A 19,022-nucleotide genomic window follows, 5' to 3' on the forward strand; every position below is an offset into this window, starting at 1 on the left:
GAAGTCCAGTATGATAAAAGGAGAGGGCTGTACTTGTGGCCAGATAGACTAATGCTCCGCCCAATACACACGCTCGTGGTCTTGAAGCCTATAAAACCAGACCGTTATGTCTTCAAATCGATTCATTCAAAGTGAATGAAAGAAGATCGAGTTCAAAATCTTTTTTTTTCTTTCTTGCGCATCCAATATCACGAGAGATTTTTTTCTTCCTCAGAAAAAATGACAAAAAAGTTCGGAAAGCTAAACATTTTTAAAAAGCATCCCAAAGAGAACAAGCCTGCTCCAGGTAGGAAGAGTTAATGCTTATTAAATCTCCTAGTAACATTTTAGATTATGGAACACTATTCACTATTAAATAGTTGCTTAATAGCGTGTATATACTATAATATTGACTGTTTATTAGCTATTATAAAGCACATATTAATGCATGACCATATTTTAACCCAATTCCTAAAAAAATACTGCTTTACTTAATATAACAGCAAATTAAGAGTTTACTGAGGGAAAAGCTTAGTGTATAGCGAATATGAAATAGCCTACTTTTACAGTCATATTTCAAAATTTTGTGTACTGAAACACAAAAATGTAAAAACAAACATAAAACAACAACAAAAAATTGTCCAGTGTTTTATTATGGACTCAGCAGTACTTAATTTCACTGTAAATTTCAACCAACTTAAATAAGAATCTTAAGTGTAGTATTTAAAATGTATGTTAATGTTGTTATAAATGTATTTAAGTCAATATTGTTACTAATACTTTATTTGAATTTAATCACTGACAATGACTGATGTTTTTACAGTCATATCCTAACTTGGCTATACATGTAAACTCGATGAATCACACTGTATATGCAAGTTGTTGTTTTTTTAATGATAAAATCAGACCTTGCTTGTGCACAGTAAGAAAAGCATCTTTTTTCTGTTCTCTACAGAGGTTCCCACTTTTAAGCAGAATCTACAAGCAGGCCGCTTTGCGTACGTAGGGAAACAGCTGATCACCCGAGAAGACCGTCTGTTTGAGCTGAAGCAGGATGGGATTGGATCCAAAATGAAGCTGGTGGAGGAAGAGGAAGATTCAGAGGCTAGACTAGCAAAAGACTACGAGGACTGGATGGAGTCGGTGATGCGGACGCTGGAAAACTCCCTCGACCTCCAGAGTCCTGAGGAGCAGGAGCTACTGAAAGAAGCAGTCCAAGCCATACTGCAGGAGGAGAAGCAGGACATGCGCTGGAAAGGGTTTCAAGAAGAAGTACGCCCATCATGGAGACCGAGGAGGTGTAAACAGAACCACGAGGCTCTGCTGGAGCGACTTGTTCAGAGGAGGATGGACGAAGCCCAGTCAGACTCAAATGTTGAGATGCAGTCTTCCTTGCAGCAATCGATCATATGCAATGCGAAACGACTGAAAGAAGACTTGCTGAAAGTTGTGACATGGGTGAGCAGCTGCTACCCAGAACAGGAGAATGTGTGCCAGTTTTATGCCACACTGTACCATAATATCTTCAGCGCAAGACTGAGAGAAGTTGCAGAGTACACACTGTGTGATGAGGACTGTGTGCTTTTATTGCTATGGGTGAACCAGGATTACCCCAAGTAAGAGAAGCAAATTACACTATACTGTTTTATCTCATAGTATGTACATGTAATGGCCCTTTATGCGTCATGTTCCTGTGAGTGTTATTTTATTTTATTTTACTCTGAGCCAAACAACATGCCTAATAAATTCTCTGAGAAAATGTCCTTGCTCAGATGTTGCTCTTGTAAAGCTCAGGAGCCTTTTTGCAGTTAGATTTAATTAGATTTCTCTTTGAACTACTTGGTTAAAAACAAGCATGCAAACAAATGAGATCATTATTGATAATTTGGTTCATAAATTGGTTATTAAAACATTTTAAAAGGATAGTTCACCCAAAACATTAATATTTTGTAATCATTTATTCACCATCATGTCATTCCAAGCCTGTATTTATTTTATTAATTTTTTTTGTTCATATATTGAAAGTCAGTGGGGCCTAATATTGTTTTGGACTCCATTAACTTTCATTGTATGCTCAAAAACAGTTGAACATTCTTCAAAATATCTTCTTTTGTGTTGCACAGCAGAAAGGCAGTCAATACAACAGATTTTGAATGACATGAGGGTGTGTAAATGATGAGAGCATTGTCATTTTTGGGCGAACTATTGCTTCAAATGCTGATTTTTCTTTCCTCTGGGTTGTGATACAGTTTTTCAGAGTAATATTTTGTCTTTCTGTCTTTACAGTATTCTAAACAGTGGAAAGCTAAAAGATGTGATCGATCACACAAAGCTTGATCCGCTGCTTCCTGAAGAAATGATTGCACCACTGGAACAGCAGTTTTTGATCACAAAAGAGGTTTGATGCTTTATGATATCTTTACCTAACACAGCTCTGTTTTCACTTTGAACCAAGACACTATAGGTAAACAGGATAAAGTGAGTTTTCAATAATAGATACTTCCCCCAGCTAATTAATTGCATTAAGACATTACATTTGTTTTACAGTTTTCTGTAATGTTATGCTTATATATACAAATAGGGCATTTTTAATTGAAACATGCATACATTTGCACAACAGAAACCTGAACACTTAATGAAGGCATATATATATATATCATATGTACTTAAAAGTGTATTATATATGTTTTCTTTCCTTAGTTTGAGAGAAGCAAAATAGCCCAAAATCTCAAAATGATGAAAACACAATGTCTTGCCAAAAAGCTTAAGTTTTAATTTTCCCACATTATTGTTCACTAGATGGAGTTGAGCACATGCCTTCACAAAATTCTGGACAGAGAAGAAACAGCCTGGAAGGAGGGAGAACTTCCACAACTGAGAGACCAGGTTTACTGCTGTAATCAGGCCATTGATATCATCGAGGTAGGCTAATTAAAAAGGAGAAAAGCAATCCATTCTTTACCTTCATCAAATAATGGAATTCTGGAGGAAAACGTTTATTTTTTCCCCCATTTTTCTTAGTGCTTTCATGAGCATGTAGTGTGTGCTCAGAGGATGTTAGGCAATGAGGCAAAAGCACAGAGGATCACATGCCAGATGAGACATTTTCTGACAGAGTGAGTAACTCTAAGCTATTTAACTGATTCATTTTATATTCATGTCCCAAAATTCCATCCTTTTTGATCATTCTTGCTTTAAGTCTGTTCTTCTAAATATTTTAGACAGATGATTATAATTAATTCAGTTCCATCCCACAGTTACAAAACATTTCACGACAAGGTCATGAGTAGCAGGCAGACCAACACTGAGGCCGTTTTGATGGTCAACCTCTCATGCCTCATACAGTGCAGGTGCGTGTCCCTTTTATTCAGCTAAAACGTCAAATCAAACCTTTCTGAATTTGTGTTGAAACTGTTTTGTTTTTTCTCCTCACAGGGACTATATTACAAAGAATGCACATCTGTTCGCTGACGATATCAAAACTGATTGTCTCTCATTATTGGCTACCATGACAGAAAGCAGCCACTGTTACTTTACTTCTAACATGCATAGGGAACTTAAGGTAAAAGCTAAATTGTGTTACTTTCACTATTATGTAATGAAAATATGCTTTATACGTATCTACTGAACTTTCAAGAAATCATATTTTCACACCACTTGCCCCAATTATGTGTATTTATTTTAATATTTATATGTTTATATATACAAATGACCCAAATTTAGACCAGCACATTAGATTTTCATTGTTTTCTGAAAACCTCATTGAGATTTGTCTTGGCAGTGAACACACTCTTGTGAGCAGTTGGCTGCCACATCCTGATTCTTCTATTGTATATAAAAAGCCAAACTATTACCTTTAATGAACTGCTTGTCTAGTTCATATGAGATAATCAGATAAACAGTTGCTTGAGCAGATCCAGATCATTAATTAAAATAACTGTGTGTCAATGTATGTGTTCCTGCAGGACTTGTACAGGAAGGTGGGTTCCAGCGATTGGCTCAAGGACAGTGAAGGTGTATGTGAAGAGCTGCTGGCAAAGCTGGACAGACATATTGAGAAATTCATCAACTGGGACAAAATGTGTTGCCAGGTATAAACATATGTCAAACAAATAGATTGATTTGAGTAATTAATTAGTCCATTCCAGATTGATTGATTGATTGATTTAATGAATAGGAGCTACTGGGTGGGATGCATAAGGAGTTTCTAGTCGAATATGTACGGAAAATGATGAAGCAAAAGATCAAACTTTCAGATGAAGCACAGCAACAGATGGCAGCATCATCACTCTGCATGAACAGTGAACGCATACAAACATACTTCACTGCAGCTGTAAGTACACATGTCCTACTTAAAGGTCATTGTTTTGTTAAAATACTGTCTTTTACCCCACTTTAATATGCAAAAATTACACAATGTCTTGGGAAACCAATTTTAGGACTACGTTTTATAATAAGGCACTGTCTAATTTTCAAATCCTCATTAATTGATTATCGCAGGGATCAAATTTGGATTGGTTGAAAGACATTCTTCCCAATTTAGCGGGTTTGCTGAAACTACAGGATCCAGACAGTATAAAGTTAGAGTTGGTAACTCTGATGCAGCTTTACCCTGATCTAAGGTATGGGACTTGCAGTGCAATTATTTATGCAAAAAACGACGACTGCAATTGTCTCATGCCTGTGTTCTTGTTACAGGAAGTGTCATATTTCTGCTTGGCTGAGACTCAAAGGAAATCTTTCCCCATCAGACCTCAAGATGATCCTGAAGAGCTTCAGTTGCAGCCAGAATCAGATCAGTGAAACACAGGACTCACTCCAGTTTAGCAGGAGCTTCTTTTCCATAGTGAGGATCAAATGAATTTTGCTTTACAACACTGGTTGTGTCTATTTCCCTGCTTTTGTAGAATTGCTCCTGCTCAGGCATTTTTCAATCATTTTGTACATACTGAAATTCTTTGTACTTTTTGTTACTCCTTTGAAATGTGTCAGAAAAATAAACATCAAAGAATTTATGGTAACTGTGTCCTTGTTATCAGCCTCAAATAATTCCAGTACACACATCCTAATAGTTTCTTTGCCACTTTGAGTGGCGATTACTGGATTATAGGTGTGCCGGTAACAGACATCTACAAACAGGATATGGTGTGAAATGTTCAAGTTACACTTCGGAAACACACCTGCTGTCACAATACATGTGTAGTTCCTGAAAGAGTCTGTTAAGGAAGATTTCCCAATAAGCTGTATCCTCTACAGAAACACAGGATGTAGTTGTAGTGTTCATGTTTTTACCTCCTGCTTACTTTCCTTGAAAAATAACTGTCAATCAGCCATACAGACACACAATGCAAATGTATTTCAAATGTAATGCTGTTAAAAGAAATAAAACAAAAAAACCATTTAAAGTTACTTGTTTTCCGTACCACTGACTCTTGTATGATAAAATCATACATTAAGAAAAAAAAATGACAACCAATCTAAATATTAATAATGCAACAATAATTTAAGTTTATAACTGGACATGTTTTACAATTTTGGGATACACTTTATTTTAAGGTGTCTTTGTTACAGGGTAATTATACACTTTAGTAGTGAGTAATATTAACTAACTACATGTACTTAATATATGGTTAGGGTTTGGTTTTAGGGTTACTTGCATGTAATTATGCATAAATTGATATTATAATAGTAAGTACATGTAACGTGCAGGGACGTAAAAAAAAAAAAAATTTAGCCACTTGTACCAAGTCATCTTTACGGCACTTGTTAAATACCTCGACAGTAGGACAAAGAGTAAATTAAATCAAAATCCATAATCCCTCAATGTCTTCTCCCCCACCAAAAGAAAGCAGCCAAACAAGATAACAAGCCCCCAATTTATTACATACCTTCCCCAGTCTAGGGACGGGAAGGAGTAATAAAGAAAATGGAGGAATGGAGGGAGTTTTTCCCTTCTACTGACTCACACGCAACACCATAATCGACACAAAACATAGGAAGCAAACAGAACTTCAGGAGAGGTCAAGGCCAACATAAACAGAACATACTGACTCTCAAAAGCAATTTACCTAATCTAACAAATAAAATTAAAATAAAATACTAAATACTACCCTACCTCCCTTGCTATCCTTAAACAGGAGAAAACGTATAGACAAAATAAATGGCAACCACCTCCCTACAGCTTCTCACAAAGAAAAAAAAAAGAAACAAAAATCTTGGTCTTAAAAATAGAAAGTACAAAACTCACATGTTTGGGCTAAATGAAACCTCCCACAACACTTTTGTCAACAACACATTAACCACAAACACAAAAGAAAAAAATCAGCAGAAGGGACTCTTGCTCCAAGCCTCCACACTCCAGACATCTCAGCTCTGCCTTTTATCTCCCAAACATTTCGTCTGATGGACCAATCAGGTGTCAGGACACAGGCTAGGAGACAGAGGTTTGATCAGACAGGGAACTTTGTTGAGGTGATCAGATGTGAAACCGGGGAGTTACATGAAGGCAGATGAAGGGGACAGAGTGCAGGTTGGCAGGCTAGCCGGTGCCAGGGGAGGAATCCAAGGAGCGGTGGAGATCGGGAACGGTGGAGAATCGTCGGGATATCTGAGGTAAGTAAATCACAATGGTCAGTTTAGAGGGTCTGGCTTAGTTCCTGTTGTGATCGGTAGACCGGACGATCAGTGAGTGAGTGAAGCGTGGCTTTATAGGTGGTTTGATTGCAGGTGATCAGAACACAGGTGATTGTGATCGTGGGTAAGTGGTGACTGATGACTGTGGTGACTGTGGTGACTGGGACTCACTGATATCAGGAGAGTGCAGGCATCAACAGAGTCATTTACTAATTTAACTCCACCTTTTAATCCTTATCAACCTTAGAGCGAGAGAGAAAGAGATAGAGAAAGAGCAAAACAAACAGACCACATACACAAAAAGGGGCGCTCCCACTTATACAAGTCCTGGGATGTAACAGGATTAACGCACGGGCCTACTGGGCCCCCAGGGCACTGGACCAGAGGGGGGCCCAGCCTAAAAACCACTACTCCAGTAATACAATTTCAACCGTGCCCCCTCAGATTTTTGAGGTAAGTGGATTTTGAATGCAGCTTCCAAAAAACAAAAATAGACGAATACATTTTTTATTTTAATTTTTTTTATATTTGATAAACGATCACACCGGTGTGATTAGATTGTTCACATCATCAGCTGCTGGCTGGCATGGAACCAGAGACAGCCGCGTTTTTAGCTTTACATCACTGCGCATTATAACCAATCACACATGATTCTGTTGAGCTTATGAGTACAATGGCCAATAAGAGGCATTCAGATGATTCATCACAGAAACCAGTCGCGTAGCTACGGGAGGGCCTGGGTGGGCCCGGGCCCGCCCACTTTCATCTGTGGCCCACCCAATGAGAAGTTGGTAATTTTCCAAATGGACATAATTTATTAAACGATAATAATAAACATCTTATTTCACTGTAACTTTAAATATTTATTAAAAAATATTAAAAGCTTGTGTTCATGGTCAGTTGCAGGCAGTGTTGGGGGCAATGCATTACAAGTAACGCAAGTTACGTAATAATTTTTTTTTTTTTCAAGTAACTAATAAAGTAAGGCATTACTTTTTAATTTACAAGAAATGTAACGGCAGTTACTTTTTTCCCATTTATTTACTGACAGTGCGCTGTGTGAACATGCTATTAATGTAGTCCTATGCTAAGTGTGAATGTGCATTAATTCATCCCACTCGCAAAAAACAGATTTATTATTTATCAAAATTAATTAAAACAGTGAAATGCAAACTCAGAATATGAAGCAAACCTGCAATAATTACATGTTAAATAGCACAAATGTATCTAATCCCATTTTATTAATCAATGTCTTTGCTGCTGACCTCTGATGATCCAGTTCAACCATATTAATAAACAAACAACAACTGTGCTTCATTGTTTTTTTTATTGCTGAAGTGTGTTGAACCACCTTCACAGACTTGAAATTACTTTTCCTTCAACCTGAGGTTTATTCATTACAATTTAAAATAATTTTTGGTGTGAAAGGGCATACAACATTTGCTATAAATATAACTTCTTATATTAAAAACAATCAAGCCCTGCTCATATTTAAAAAGTAACGCAAAAGTAACATAACGCATTACTTTCCATAAAAATTAGCTAAGTAACGTAATTAGTTACTTTTTTGGGACAGTAACGCAATATTGTAATGCATTACTTTTAAAAGTAACTCTCCCCAACACTGGTTGCAGGTCAAAGTGATGATTCGTCCATTTCTGTTAGTCCCACCCACAATTAATGTTATATTTATGAGTAAGGATATAATAGTAAAATGTGCTTGTTTGTGAAGTTAAATTTGAAAATAGCCTAGTGAAGCAAACATAAATCAGATCAATTCTTTAAAAAGTAAAAGTCTTAGCAATAAATCCGGACCGTCTCTACAAATGAAACCCGACAGACCGAATTTTAGTAAATTTTGAAATGAACATTAACATAACAAATTACTAATGCATGCTTTAGAAGTACTGTGTAATGAACCTTGGAGCTGTATTTTTTGTTGGCAATTTGACATGCAGTTATGCTACACACTTGGCCCACCCAGTTTTATGTAGGCCCACCCACTTAAACATTTCTGGCTACGCTAGTGGCTGAAACCGCTGTGTTTTATTCAGTGTGCGCGCTCCCTGAATGAATTCTGCCGATTTCTCTCATCAGAAACAACAAAGTGCAAATGTGTGTAAGATGTAAGCAAGATATTCATTTCACAATGTAATCAACTTCAGTGATTAGTGGGAGTTTTTGAGAGTGCTTGAATTCTGGCTAGACTTAAGTCAATGATAATGTTCTTTGATAATGTAAATGCTATTTTGCTCTCTTTCTGTACAATATTAGCGCCGGCTTTACATCTTATCTTGACATAGCCAAAATTATATTTTGGACCCCCTTCCTTATTAATAGGCCTATATAATTACCACTCCAGCAAACAAAAATATTTCGTAATTAGTGGAAACCGTTACAGTGTTTTCTATGGAAATAAGTCGCATTCACCACTTCGGGAGTGCATTATTTCTCTAATAATTTGAACAGCCTGGTGTCACAACCACGCATCAAGACCTACAGTTCAGATCATTTCAGGGGTGCAGGAAGGTGTTTTATGTAGGGGGTGCTTGGGTGTAGTCAATTTCTGCGTATAAATATTACGCCAAATAGAAACAGAAAATCGTGCTATAGCCTATGCACTTTCATGAGATCGTGTTAGACATCAATTAGGTATTTTACAAATGGGAATTCATAACAATGTTTTACATTCAAGCTTAAAAACCTTTAAAATGTATAGTGAAAATCTTTAAAAGCATCTGGAATGCAATAAAGTAATTTTAAAGCTGTTTTTAAAGCATTTGCTGCATGGATTAAAGGCCTATCAGTCAGACAACATTGCGTCGCAGCAAATCCTTTAAATTTCAAGGACAAATATTACATACTTTTTTTAGTATTGAATACAATTATAAAATAAAACACAAATTATAATCGGGCCTGTTTTAGGTTTTCCCTTATTTGTATATTTTAGACAGTGACGGGGAAAAAATGACTTGCCATCTCCTCATTGGACGCGCAGAGAGAAATATATGCATCTTAACAGATTACATAGGCTGATGAAGAGTTTTTGCTTTGCTTTGAATTATTTCGTTTTAAAGTAGTAATTTAAAGCTTTCTATAGATATATAGTTTCGAGTTGCCGAGTTTCCGAGACCGGCAGAAAGCGCATTCTCTGTTTTCCTATTTTATAAAAGCACAATGTTGAGATTGTGAACGCACACAAATAAAAGTAGACCCTTTACAGTCCCAAATGATTTATTACTCTTACCTTTATGAGCAAAAATCACACGGCGTAATTTAAGTTGTTTTTACTGTAAGATAAAAAGATACAAGTGACCCCGCTGGAGCCTCCGTGTCCTAAACTGTTGGATACGCGTCTAACAGCGCACATTTATAAAGGTTAAACATTTAAACTAACTCTGTGATATGCTTCAACTGTTTTATAGGCCTAGCTATCGATTTTATTTTAGTCAAGTCGTGATGATTTGATAAGGCTAAATTAATCAAACATAGGCGATCAACTCTTGGTCGTTGCTTAAAAGAAAGAGAAGAAAAAAACATTTAATGAACAAAAAATGCTCCCAAGGTTTTTCTAAATTAACTTTATGAAGAAAAAAAAATGAAACATGGCCTAATCACTTTTCCATTACATACAAAACTGAACTATTTTAATAGGTAGCTATAAGCTGTTTCGGGAGAAAGGGAAGACTCATATCGCTGAGAACAAAAATAAAAGTTTAAAACTTTTAAAACTTTTTTTCCAGTACATCCATGATATTTCCATGTTCCGCTTTTAAGCCACAACCTACAGATCCCACAACACAAACATAACACTCACAAACATAAAAGCTGCGTAGCCCTGCATCAGTTTAATAACTTTGATAACTGTAATTGTTACAACTGTTAAATTAATGGGCAAATGGTAAATATGTCGAAGAGCACATAGAAATAGATAGCAAAATAGCCAATGTAAACTAAATGTTATAAACATTGGAGCAACCATAGAAATGTTTAAATGAATCTTTATTATAACAAATTTCTCTTAAGTTACGCAACTATTCACACTTCATTCAAAACTATTTTTTACACGTAAACATCAAAAAGTAAACATCATTTCATTGTTCTCGTATAACACGTACACAATACCTCATTAACACCCCAAATTTCTGCAAACTTCGGTAAACAGTCCACCAGAGAGAGAGAGAGAGAGCAGATGGACTATAAGAACGCTAGAGTTTTACTCTACAGCCGATTAATCAGTCCGTGCCCAGGGCACCGCTGCGTCATAATCCGTCCCTGGTAACGAAACAAGGACACCTTAAAATGTTACCCAATTTTGTAACAATGTAAACGGCTTGCTGTCAAAATTAATAACACTGAAAATGAATACTGTCATAGAAATGACATACCAAAAATGTAATGTTTCTCCATTGGTCCAGGTTTTCATGTAAAATCAAAAGGTCATTAGATACAAACAAATACTGTATCTGATAAAAATGTAAATATACTGTTATAAGCAGTGCTTGAAGTGGGCCGGTACGCACCTGCACTTCTATATTTTAGCCTTTAGAGTACCTGCACTTTTTGTGCGTACCGGCCCACTTTTGACATGTTGCCAGTGTAGTGCCGAATTCTGACCCCCGCCAGATTATTGCCCCCCTAGTATCGGTAGGTGTAGGGTTAGGTGTGGGGGAGGGGTTAGGATTAGGCAATCAGGTAAATAGGCACAACACCGGTACTCAGAGTAGAATCGTCAGGGTCTGGGTGATTAGGCTATATGATTAGAAATTATATAGAAACTGTGTAAATCACACTACCCAGGCGGGATCACCTCTCATCTCGACCAATCACGTGAATGAACGCAAGCAGCGATTATTGCTGAACTTGAACCCTGAATTGAAGAAGCACTTCATTGTGTGGTGCGCGAGGGGAGGCGTAATAATTAATTACTGATTACTAATTTGAATCAGTACTTTATAACGAAAATCATATCTTAAAATGAAAAGAAGCAGGCTTTTGCAATCACATCAATTTAAAGCGCAAACTCTTGGAAAGTCCAAGGATCCAGCGAATTAATTCAAAACGGTTCAAAATGAATTCCCTAATGCAGAGAAAACACGGCCGATTTCATCAGCGATTACGGACAGAATAGTGACTTACATCGAGATGTCAGTAAAATGATTATTTTCAGCGTGTGTTTGGCTTAAAAGCAAGAGTGTTTTGTAATAAACGCTGATTATGCGGTGGTCAGAGGTTTAGCGATTCTGAATGGATCCGTATATTAAAGGCAGGAGACTTAGTGGTCTTTGCCGTTTCCCTGTGGTCCTGTTTGGTATTGAAGCTTGACCCGTGCTAATTTGGATCAAAAACTTTTATTTAATTATTGATTGATTGATTGATTGATTGTGGCACTATACATACATTGTGAATTATTAAAAAGTACTTATTTAATATAAATAATTAAATGGGGGGGGTCGGGTGAGTACAGGCACTTCTTTTTTTCCACTTCAAGCACTGGTTATGAGCTACTAACATTCATAACCGAATGTTACAAAACAGTCATGCCATTGAATTAAACTCGTAAACAAAGGTTTTACAAATCTGGCTGATGGTGTTATTCATATCAAAGACAACAGCAAAGTCTCTTCAGAGGCTGACAGGTGACGCGGCTAGGCTTTAGTTTGCGGCCGAGGTCCCGGCTCACATCCAGCACTTCCCTCACCTGTCGCTCTGATAACACCCCCTTCCAGCGCAGCAGACCAGGTACATACCGCTCACTGCAAAACATTCAGAAGAAGACTTCACTACAGACTTCACTGTTGAAAACAAAGTCACTCTTATAAACAGGCCTGTAATACATGTGTAAAAGTATATACTATTTTAAGTTTACCTGTCCTGAGAGAAATCTCTGAACAAATAACAACAGGTAATCTTCAGTGCTTCTACATCACTGTGAAGCAAAACTTCACAGAGTTTTTGAAGGAGATTGTTACTCTGGTCATCCCTGCCAATCTGTCAAACAGATACATTGGATACACTGAGTCTGAAAATCCCCTTTTGTAACCTTTGTTTTTATGAGTATAATTTTATAAAATATTCCAGAATTATTAAAAAAAATAAAATTTTACCAGTTCAGTGAATGTGTTGTGCAAACTGAGAACGTCCTCGCTTATCTTTTCTCCAACATTTCCCCATCTCCTCACTAGCCGCCTGAACTTGCTCTCCATCAGGCAATCCAGATACACACGTGAAACACAGTCATAGGATGCATTCACAAAGATCTGTCAGAAAGAAAAGTGGGGCAGAGGAACAGAGAATAAGTGTGAAAGGTTAAGAAAAGCTACAATTCTGTTCTTGAAGAACTGATGGACTGAGAATTCGAGCACAGAACCAACCTCCTGAATTTCTTTTCCCTCCTCAGTCTGAGGCAGAGATGCACACTGCTTTTGGATTTCCTCTGTCAGTACTTGAATTTGCTCACCTCCTTTTTTGAAATAATGTCTTAAAAGGGCCTAGAAATTAACATTTACAAAGAAACCACAGTTAATTTCAGGTTTTTGGTCTATTGCAAAAATAAATGGACAAAACTGTGAAACCCTGCCCTCTAGAGTGCGCAAACACAATGTGTAATTTTGTTATGTTATAGTGACTTTATTATATATCATGAACAATAAACAAAAATTCTTCCATGATTATCATTCTAGGTTTAAAAAAGTATCGTTCATTGTTAGTTCATAATACCTAATGTATTTACTAAATAAACAAAGTGAACCTTATTACAAAGGGTTACCACTTCATTGTTGAAAAACCTGATGGGCAGGCATGTAAGCTAAGAAATATTAACCTGTATTGATGACTGAAACATTCCCTGTTTGGAATTTGGGAAATCCCTCAACTTTCCTTCTGTACATAAACTGGTTATAATGAAATGATGTTACCTGTGCTACGGGTTTCATCATCTTCTGTACAATAGACAGAACGTGATCCTCCATCTCCTTTAACAGGTGGATGATCTTTGAGAGGTCATCACTGTTGTTCGTGTCCGGATTGTTGAGTTTAGGGGCAAAAAATCTGCAGCAAAATAAATATATATAAAGCTCTTTTTATGACAAAATTAACCTAATGTAGGATTAATCAGAACATTATGCACAAGGAAATGCCAGTTAATTATACACTAACAAGTGTTATAAATATATAAATATATGAATAATTAAAAATAGAAATCACCTGAGTTGCCTACAGGTGCTGATGAGCCGAAACCGATGCACAGACTTGTTCTTCAGGTGTTGCTGTTTTTCCAGGCGTTTTTTCTCTATATACACATACCTAGAAAAATAAAATATAGGAATTGAAGTAAAAGTTCATATTAATGTTCATAATATTTTAAACAATTATGCATAACAATAAAAAGTTTGATGATGTGAAGACATTTTAGACACTTACTCCTGAACAAACTGATGAAGCTCTTTAAGGCAGAGCGTTTGTGTCGTTCTCATCAGCGTGTGACTAAATTCCTTAGAACTCTGAATAACAGCATTCAGACACTGTAAAGACATAACAACATAAAATAAGTGTGCAGTACATCATATTTTAAAACCACTACAAATCCTCTTTTTCATACAAAGAAAAAAATGAGCATTGCACATAGTTTTCTTTACCTGAGTGACATCTACATGAACTCTGATGAAAGTTTCTTCATCCATTGAGTCTTCATTATGTCCATGTTCTTCATCAAAGTTCAGGATCTTCTGTAGATACATGGAGATGTCATCCTGTGACAATTAAAGTGGGACAGAGATTTATGTTATTCCTAAATGTTTTGCTATTTTGGGTGCTCTTTTTATCCTAATACACTGATAATACTTTTTACAAATACAGATGGAGCATATCATGACCTTTAGTTTTGGAAGCAGTTTCTCCGTTGCTTTCTGAAACCATCCCGTCAACAGCAGAGGGTCGCCCACTCTGAACAAATACTGTGAATCTGAACTGTAACATAAATTAATTTGTCAATAGTTCATGCTTCATTTGTTTATTACAAGTACATTTACAGAAAAAATAAACAAAAATCAATTTTATACCTGAAGAAAACATCTTTTCCCCACAGTAGAAGGCAGAAGATCTCTTTTACAGACAGATCTCTGTTTAGGAGCAGGTGCAGGTTGGTAAAGAGGTGACGGCTGTAATTGTCCTTCAGATGATCTAGCAGCCCAGCATCTTTCAGTGCAGGTGTTAATCGAAGCGCCTCATCATAAATCATGCTCCGTGTTCTCTTTAGAAAGTCCTGTATCTGCTCGAACTGAGATTCTTGTGGTCCCTCTGCTGGCAGCTTGGGAAAGTGGTTCTCCACAAACTGATCTATTTCCTGGAGGGATTCACAAAGCCAGTCTTGAGAGTAGTTATTATTCAGTTTGGTTTTCAACACCTCAACTGCAGCGTCAAAATCCTCAGGGTTTGACTGGTCACTCAGAATTATTCTGAGAGAATGATGAAGCACTCTTTTGTTAAGTGCTTCAACATCTAGTGCAATGAGATCAGGAACTCCAGACTGCTGCGAACTGCATTCAGATGTCTGTTCCCCTGGTAAAAGGTTCAATGACAAATTAAGGTGTGCATCATAAAGAAAAAAAAAAGGTGGGGGGAGGGAGTTGTTAGGGGGTAGAAAATGTACATTATAAGTTCATAGAAATGTAACTTTTGCATTCATTTGGTTTCAAGTTGACAACATTTGAAGTAAAGAGTAAATTCAATGTCATATGGTGTAACAACCAAATAAAATGTAACACATCTTCCTTACACTTTCATAGATGTGTATGCACACATTTTGAACATTATTTTACAAATCATGAAATATTCATTCATGAATATAGTGTTTTGAGAAATTTTAACTAACCGAAAAGTTAACCCAGAATTAAGACAAAAAAATGAGTACCACATGAGTTAACTACTTAACCCAGATGTGCTTCATCACACCATGACACCAAACATAACAAAAATAACAATAGAGTTTCTTACCATCCGTCTGCTCTATGTTTTTCATTAAAGGTTTCTCTTCATTCCCATTCTTTGTTTTCCACCAGAACATGCTTGGCATTTTCTTTTTCTTAAACTTCATACTTGACTGACACAAACAGCTTGCTTGTCCCACAGAATACATCAGAGTAAATGGTGAGTGCAGTGCCTTTTTCAAAACAGGTACGTTTGTGGGAGATTCCCCTTATAGAAGAATATCCAGCCAATGGCTTTGCAGTTTATATTGGTTGCTTGGTACTTTCCTCATGCCTAACCCATTCCATGGCCTTGGAGCTTAAAGGGTATGTGAGAGATTTGACACCATGTAAGAGAAAATGAAAGTGAAAGTCCTTGGGTGTGTCATACAAATTCACTATACTGTGTTACAAACTAATATCATCATATTGTACAAAATGCCATGTACAGTGGCAAGAAGTTACATCTTATAACAGGGAAAGGGAAAATGAAAGTGAAAAAATGCCCTTAGAAGTGACAGTGGCTTGTGCTTATATTAAACTGACACACAAACAACAGATCCTATCTCCTCTTCTTATTGACCTCGGAATATGTTCTATACCCACTATTTTCAATGTACTGGGGTTACCATGATTTTTATCTCTATAATGTAAGGCCATGGGATATTGAGGATTACAGCTTCGTATAGCATTCTTATGTTCTGCTAATCTCAGCTTTAATTTCCTTTTAGTTATCCCTATATAAAAACAACCACATGGACACTCCAACGTATACACAACAAAATAAGTATTGCAATTAATAAACGAATTTACCTTAAACTTACGTCCTGATGTTACATCAATACATATATTTGTCTTAACCATATTCTCACAATGATTGCAGTTACCACATCTGTAATTTCCCACATTTGAACATAACCAGGTGATTGGTCTTATAGGGGAAAGATGACTTCTCACCAGTTTATCTTTAATAGTTGGAGCTTTTTAAACACAATGGAAGGAGATTCTAGTAAAACTTCTCTAAGGTGAGGATCCCGTATCCAAAGAGCACCGATTAATGGATTTTTTACATCTCAGCAGCACTTTTTTGCATAACCGTGAATATACCTGTGCTAAGCTTTTTATGATAATCCATACAGTGGATGAAGCAATAACTTCCAGTTTCTGTAGCATACTTGAGTCAATGTCACTGTTGTTTGTATTTGGACTGATTTGTGTAGCACAGCGTCTATAGTTAAAACAATAACACTGATTTTATGATAAAACATCAGAAAAAAGGCATTAAAGGTTAACTGTAACTGTAGGTATATATTTATTTCATTTAGATCAATTTAAAGAGCACTAAAAAGTTCACTTAAAAAAAATTTTCAACCCGAAGTAATTAATATTAGCTACTTACCTATTAGCACAATATGATTTTAAATAATACACTTACAGGATACTGACTCATAACAGTGTCATAACATCATGTCATAATAGTGACCTAGAAAAGCTATTTTATTCTACACAAGGGTTGTCCCTCATGGTTGACAATATTTTAGGCCAGTTGTTCCTAACCCAGGGGTCTTGACCACCACTAGGGGTCGCTAAAGATTTGTGAGGGGTCGTCGAACTCATTCCAGTTTGAGGGTTACAAACAGAAACAGTTGCAGTTTGAACAAACCATGACACAATTCCAGACAGTTAGTGTTACCGTTTAATATTTTAATTATCATTAAAACCACATTTGATTACCACGATTTGAAAAAAATAAATAAAAATCATCAAGGTAAACACAATGACAGACAGGTGTGTGAAACTCTCGGATGCATTTTAAAGATTCTATGCCGCAAACTGAATATTTCACATACTTTTGAAAATCCAGCGTTCAGTTGACCCTGATAAGCGTTCATCGTCACAGTTGTAAACACGACAGCTTTCTTCTTTCGTGAGGGGGTTTGGCGCCACGGCATCTTTGTTTCCTGGCGGACCGAAAAAATAAACGCGACACTCGCGTCTCCCGGAAATCTGGTTTAATTCAACCAGTCAGATGACGACTTCGACATTCCTGAAGTGTTTCCAGAAAAGTGTGCCATATGCATCAGACATTTAGCCAACAGTCCATGGGCGTGAAGTCTGAGGCTGAGACTAATCTCAGGGTGAGTTCAATTTCTCATTTGGGGCTCGCAATGAGGATGAGTTCTCAATCGCAGCATTGGAGGGCAGGTTTGAACCATCAGAGGCTGAGGACTCAGCTGAACCAGCTCCTTCCAGTGCTGAGTTTCAATCTGAGGCCGACGCCATGATGGCGGCTGTGCTTGCCAAGAGCATCAGGCTAAAGTGGACACCTCTACCCTGTCCCCAGCACTCACGGCTGGACGATTAGATTCTGGGTGCGGAGCGCGACACTAAGCCGTCCCCTGCCCCAGTTGGAAGTGCAAGAGGAAATGACAAAATCGTGGAAGGCCCCCTTTTCGGCCAGGATAGGATAGGCCCGCAACAGGCCAAACCAGGCCAGCAGTCAAGCCTGAACCACGGCCTGCCACTCGCAGGAAGTGCCTTCTGTGATGAATGCTGGTGAACCCCTGTTCCCTCATCGGTCTGTCGGTCACAATGTCGAAGTGACCGACTGAAATGGAACGTCTCAGTTATGTATAGTAACCTTTGTTCCTTGATGGAGGGAACAGAGACATTGTGTCCCTTATGCCACAACTCTGAACTGCTGCTGAGTGGGTTGAGATGCTTTTCGACTCCTCAGAACAGAACGAGTGAGCAAATGCTGCACCGGCCTATTTATATCCGGAACTCCAGGCCATGGCCAGCTTTGCATATTTTGCTCGCCACTTTCATTGGCCTTTTCTCAATGTCGTCAGAGGTGTCTGAGCTACCAGGAGCGACCCCAAGTGTTGGAACTTCAACACCGCGTCTTCATTTCCTCCATCAGGGAATGAGGGTTACCATAAGTAACAGATATGTTTTTCATAAAACCAATGGAAAAATCAGACTGAATTTTGAAGCACTGTTGCAAAGTTTAACTGGTTAATGGAAAATAAAAATCTAAATAATTTGGATAAAAAAGTATCTACAATCATCATTTTGATTCATATACCTTTTCTTAAAAAGGGTTTAAAGTCTGAAATGTGAGGTTTATTATTTTATGAAACCTTCAAAACTTTATTTTAACATGTTGTAGTCACTCAACCAACTTTTTTTCCATTTAAAATCTGGCCATCTTTGTTAATGCCATTGTTTCAATATTTCTGCTGCGGTTACATTCATTAAAAATGTAACAACTGATTTTCAATGTTTACATTTTTTTTTTTTTTTATTAAAATTTTTCCGGCAGTCGTCAAAAAAAATAAAATAAAAATTTAAATAGGGGTCCCCTTTAAAAAAAAAATTCAAATACTGTACATTATTGTAGTTCCTCTATGCCCCGCCTCAAGCCCTTCCTTCCAACAAGTG

General features: G+C 37.1%; 1 protein-coding gene across 1 annotated transcript; it reads left to right on the forward strand.

Moving 5' to 3' along the window:
- LOC306884130 (tumor necrosis factor alpha-induced protein 2-like) lies at positions 1 to 5,387 on the forward strand. Its single transcript, XM_079439821.1, has 11 exons — positions 1 to 286; positions 935 to 1,595; positions 2,266 to 2,377; positions 2,779 to 2,901; positions 3,001 to 3,095; positions 3,237 to 3,329; positions 3,415 to 3,541; positions 3,945 to 4,070; positions 4,157 to 4,312; positions 4,480 to 4,601; positions 4,678 to 5,387. Exons 1-11 carry the CDS (start codon positions 136 to 138, stop codon positions 4,838 to 4,840), a joined length of 1,929 nt encoding a protein of 642 aa, XP_079295947.1. The 5' UTR covers positions 1 to 135; the 3' UTR covers positions 4,841 to 5,387.
- Positions 5,388 to 19,022: the final 13,635 nt, after the last annotated feature.

Source organism: Barbus barbus, assembly GCF_936440315.1.
Source record: "Barbus barbus genome assembly, chromosome: 18".
NCBI lineage: Eukaryota > Metazoa > Chordata > Actinopteri > Cypriniformes > Cyprinidae > Barbus > Barbus barbus.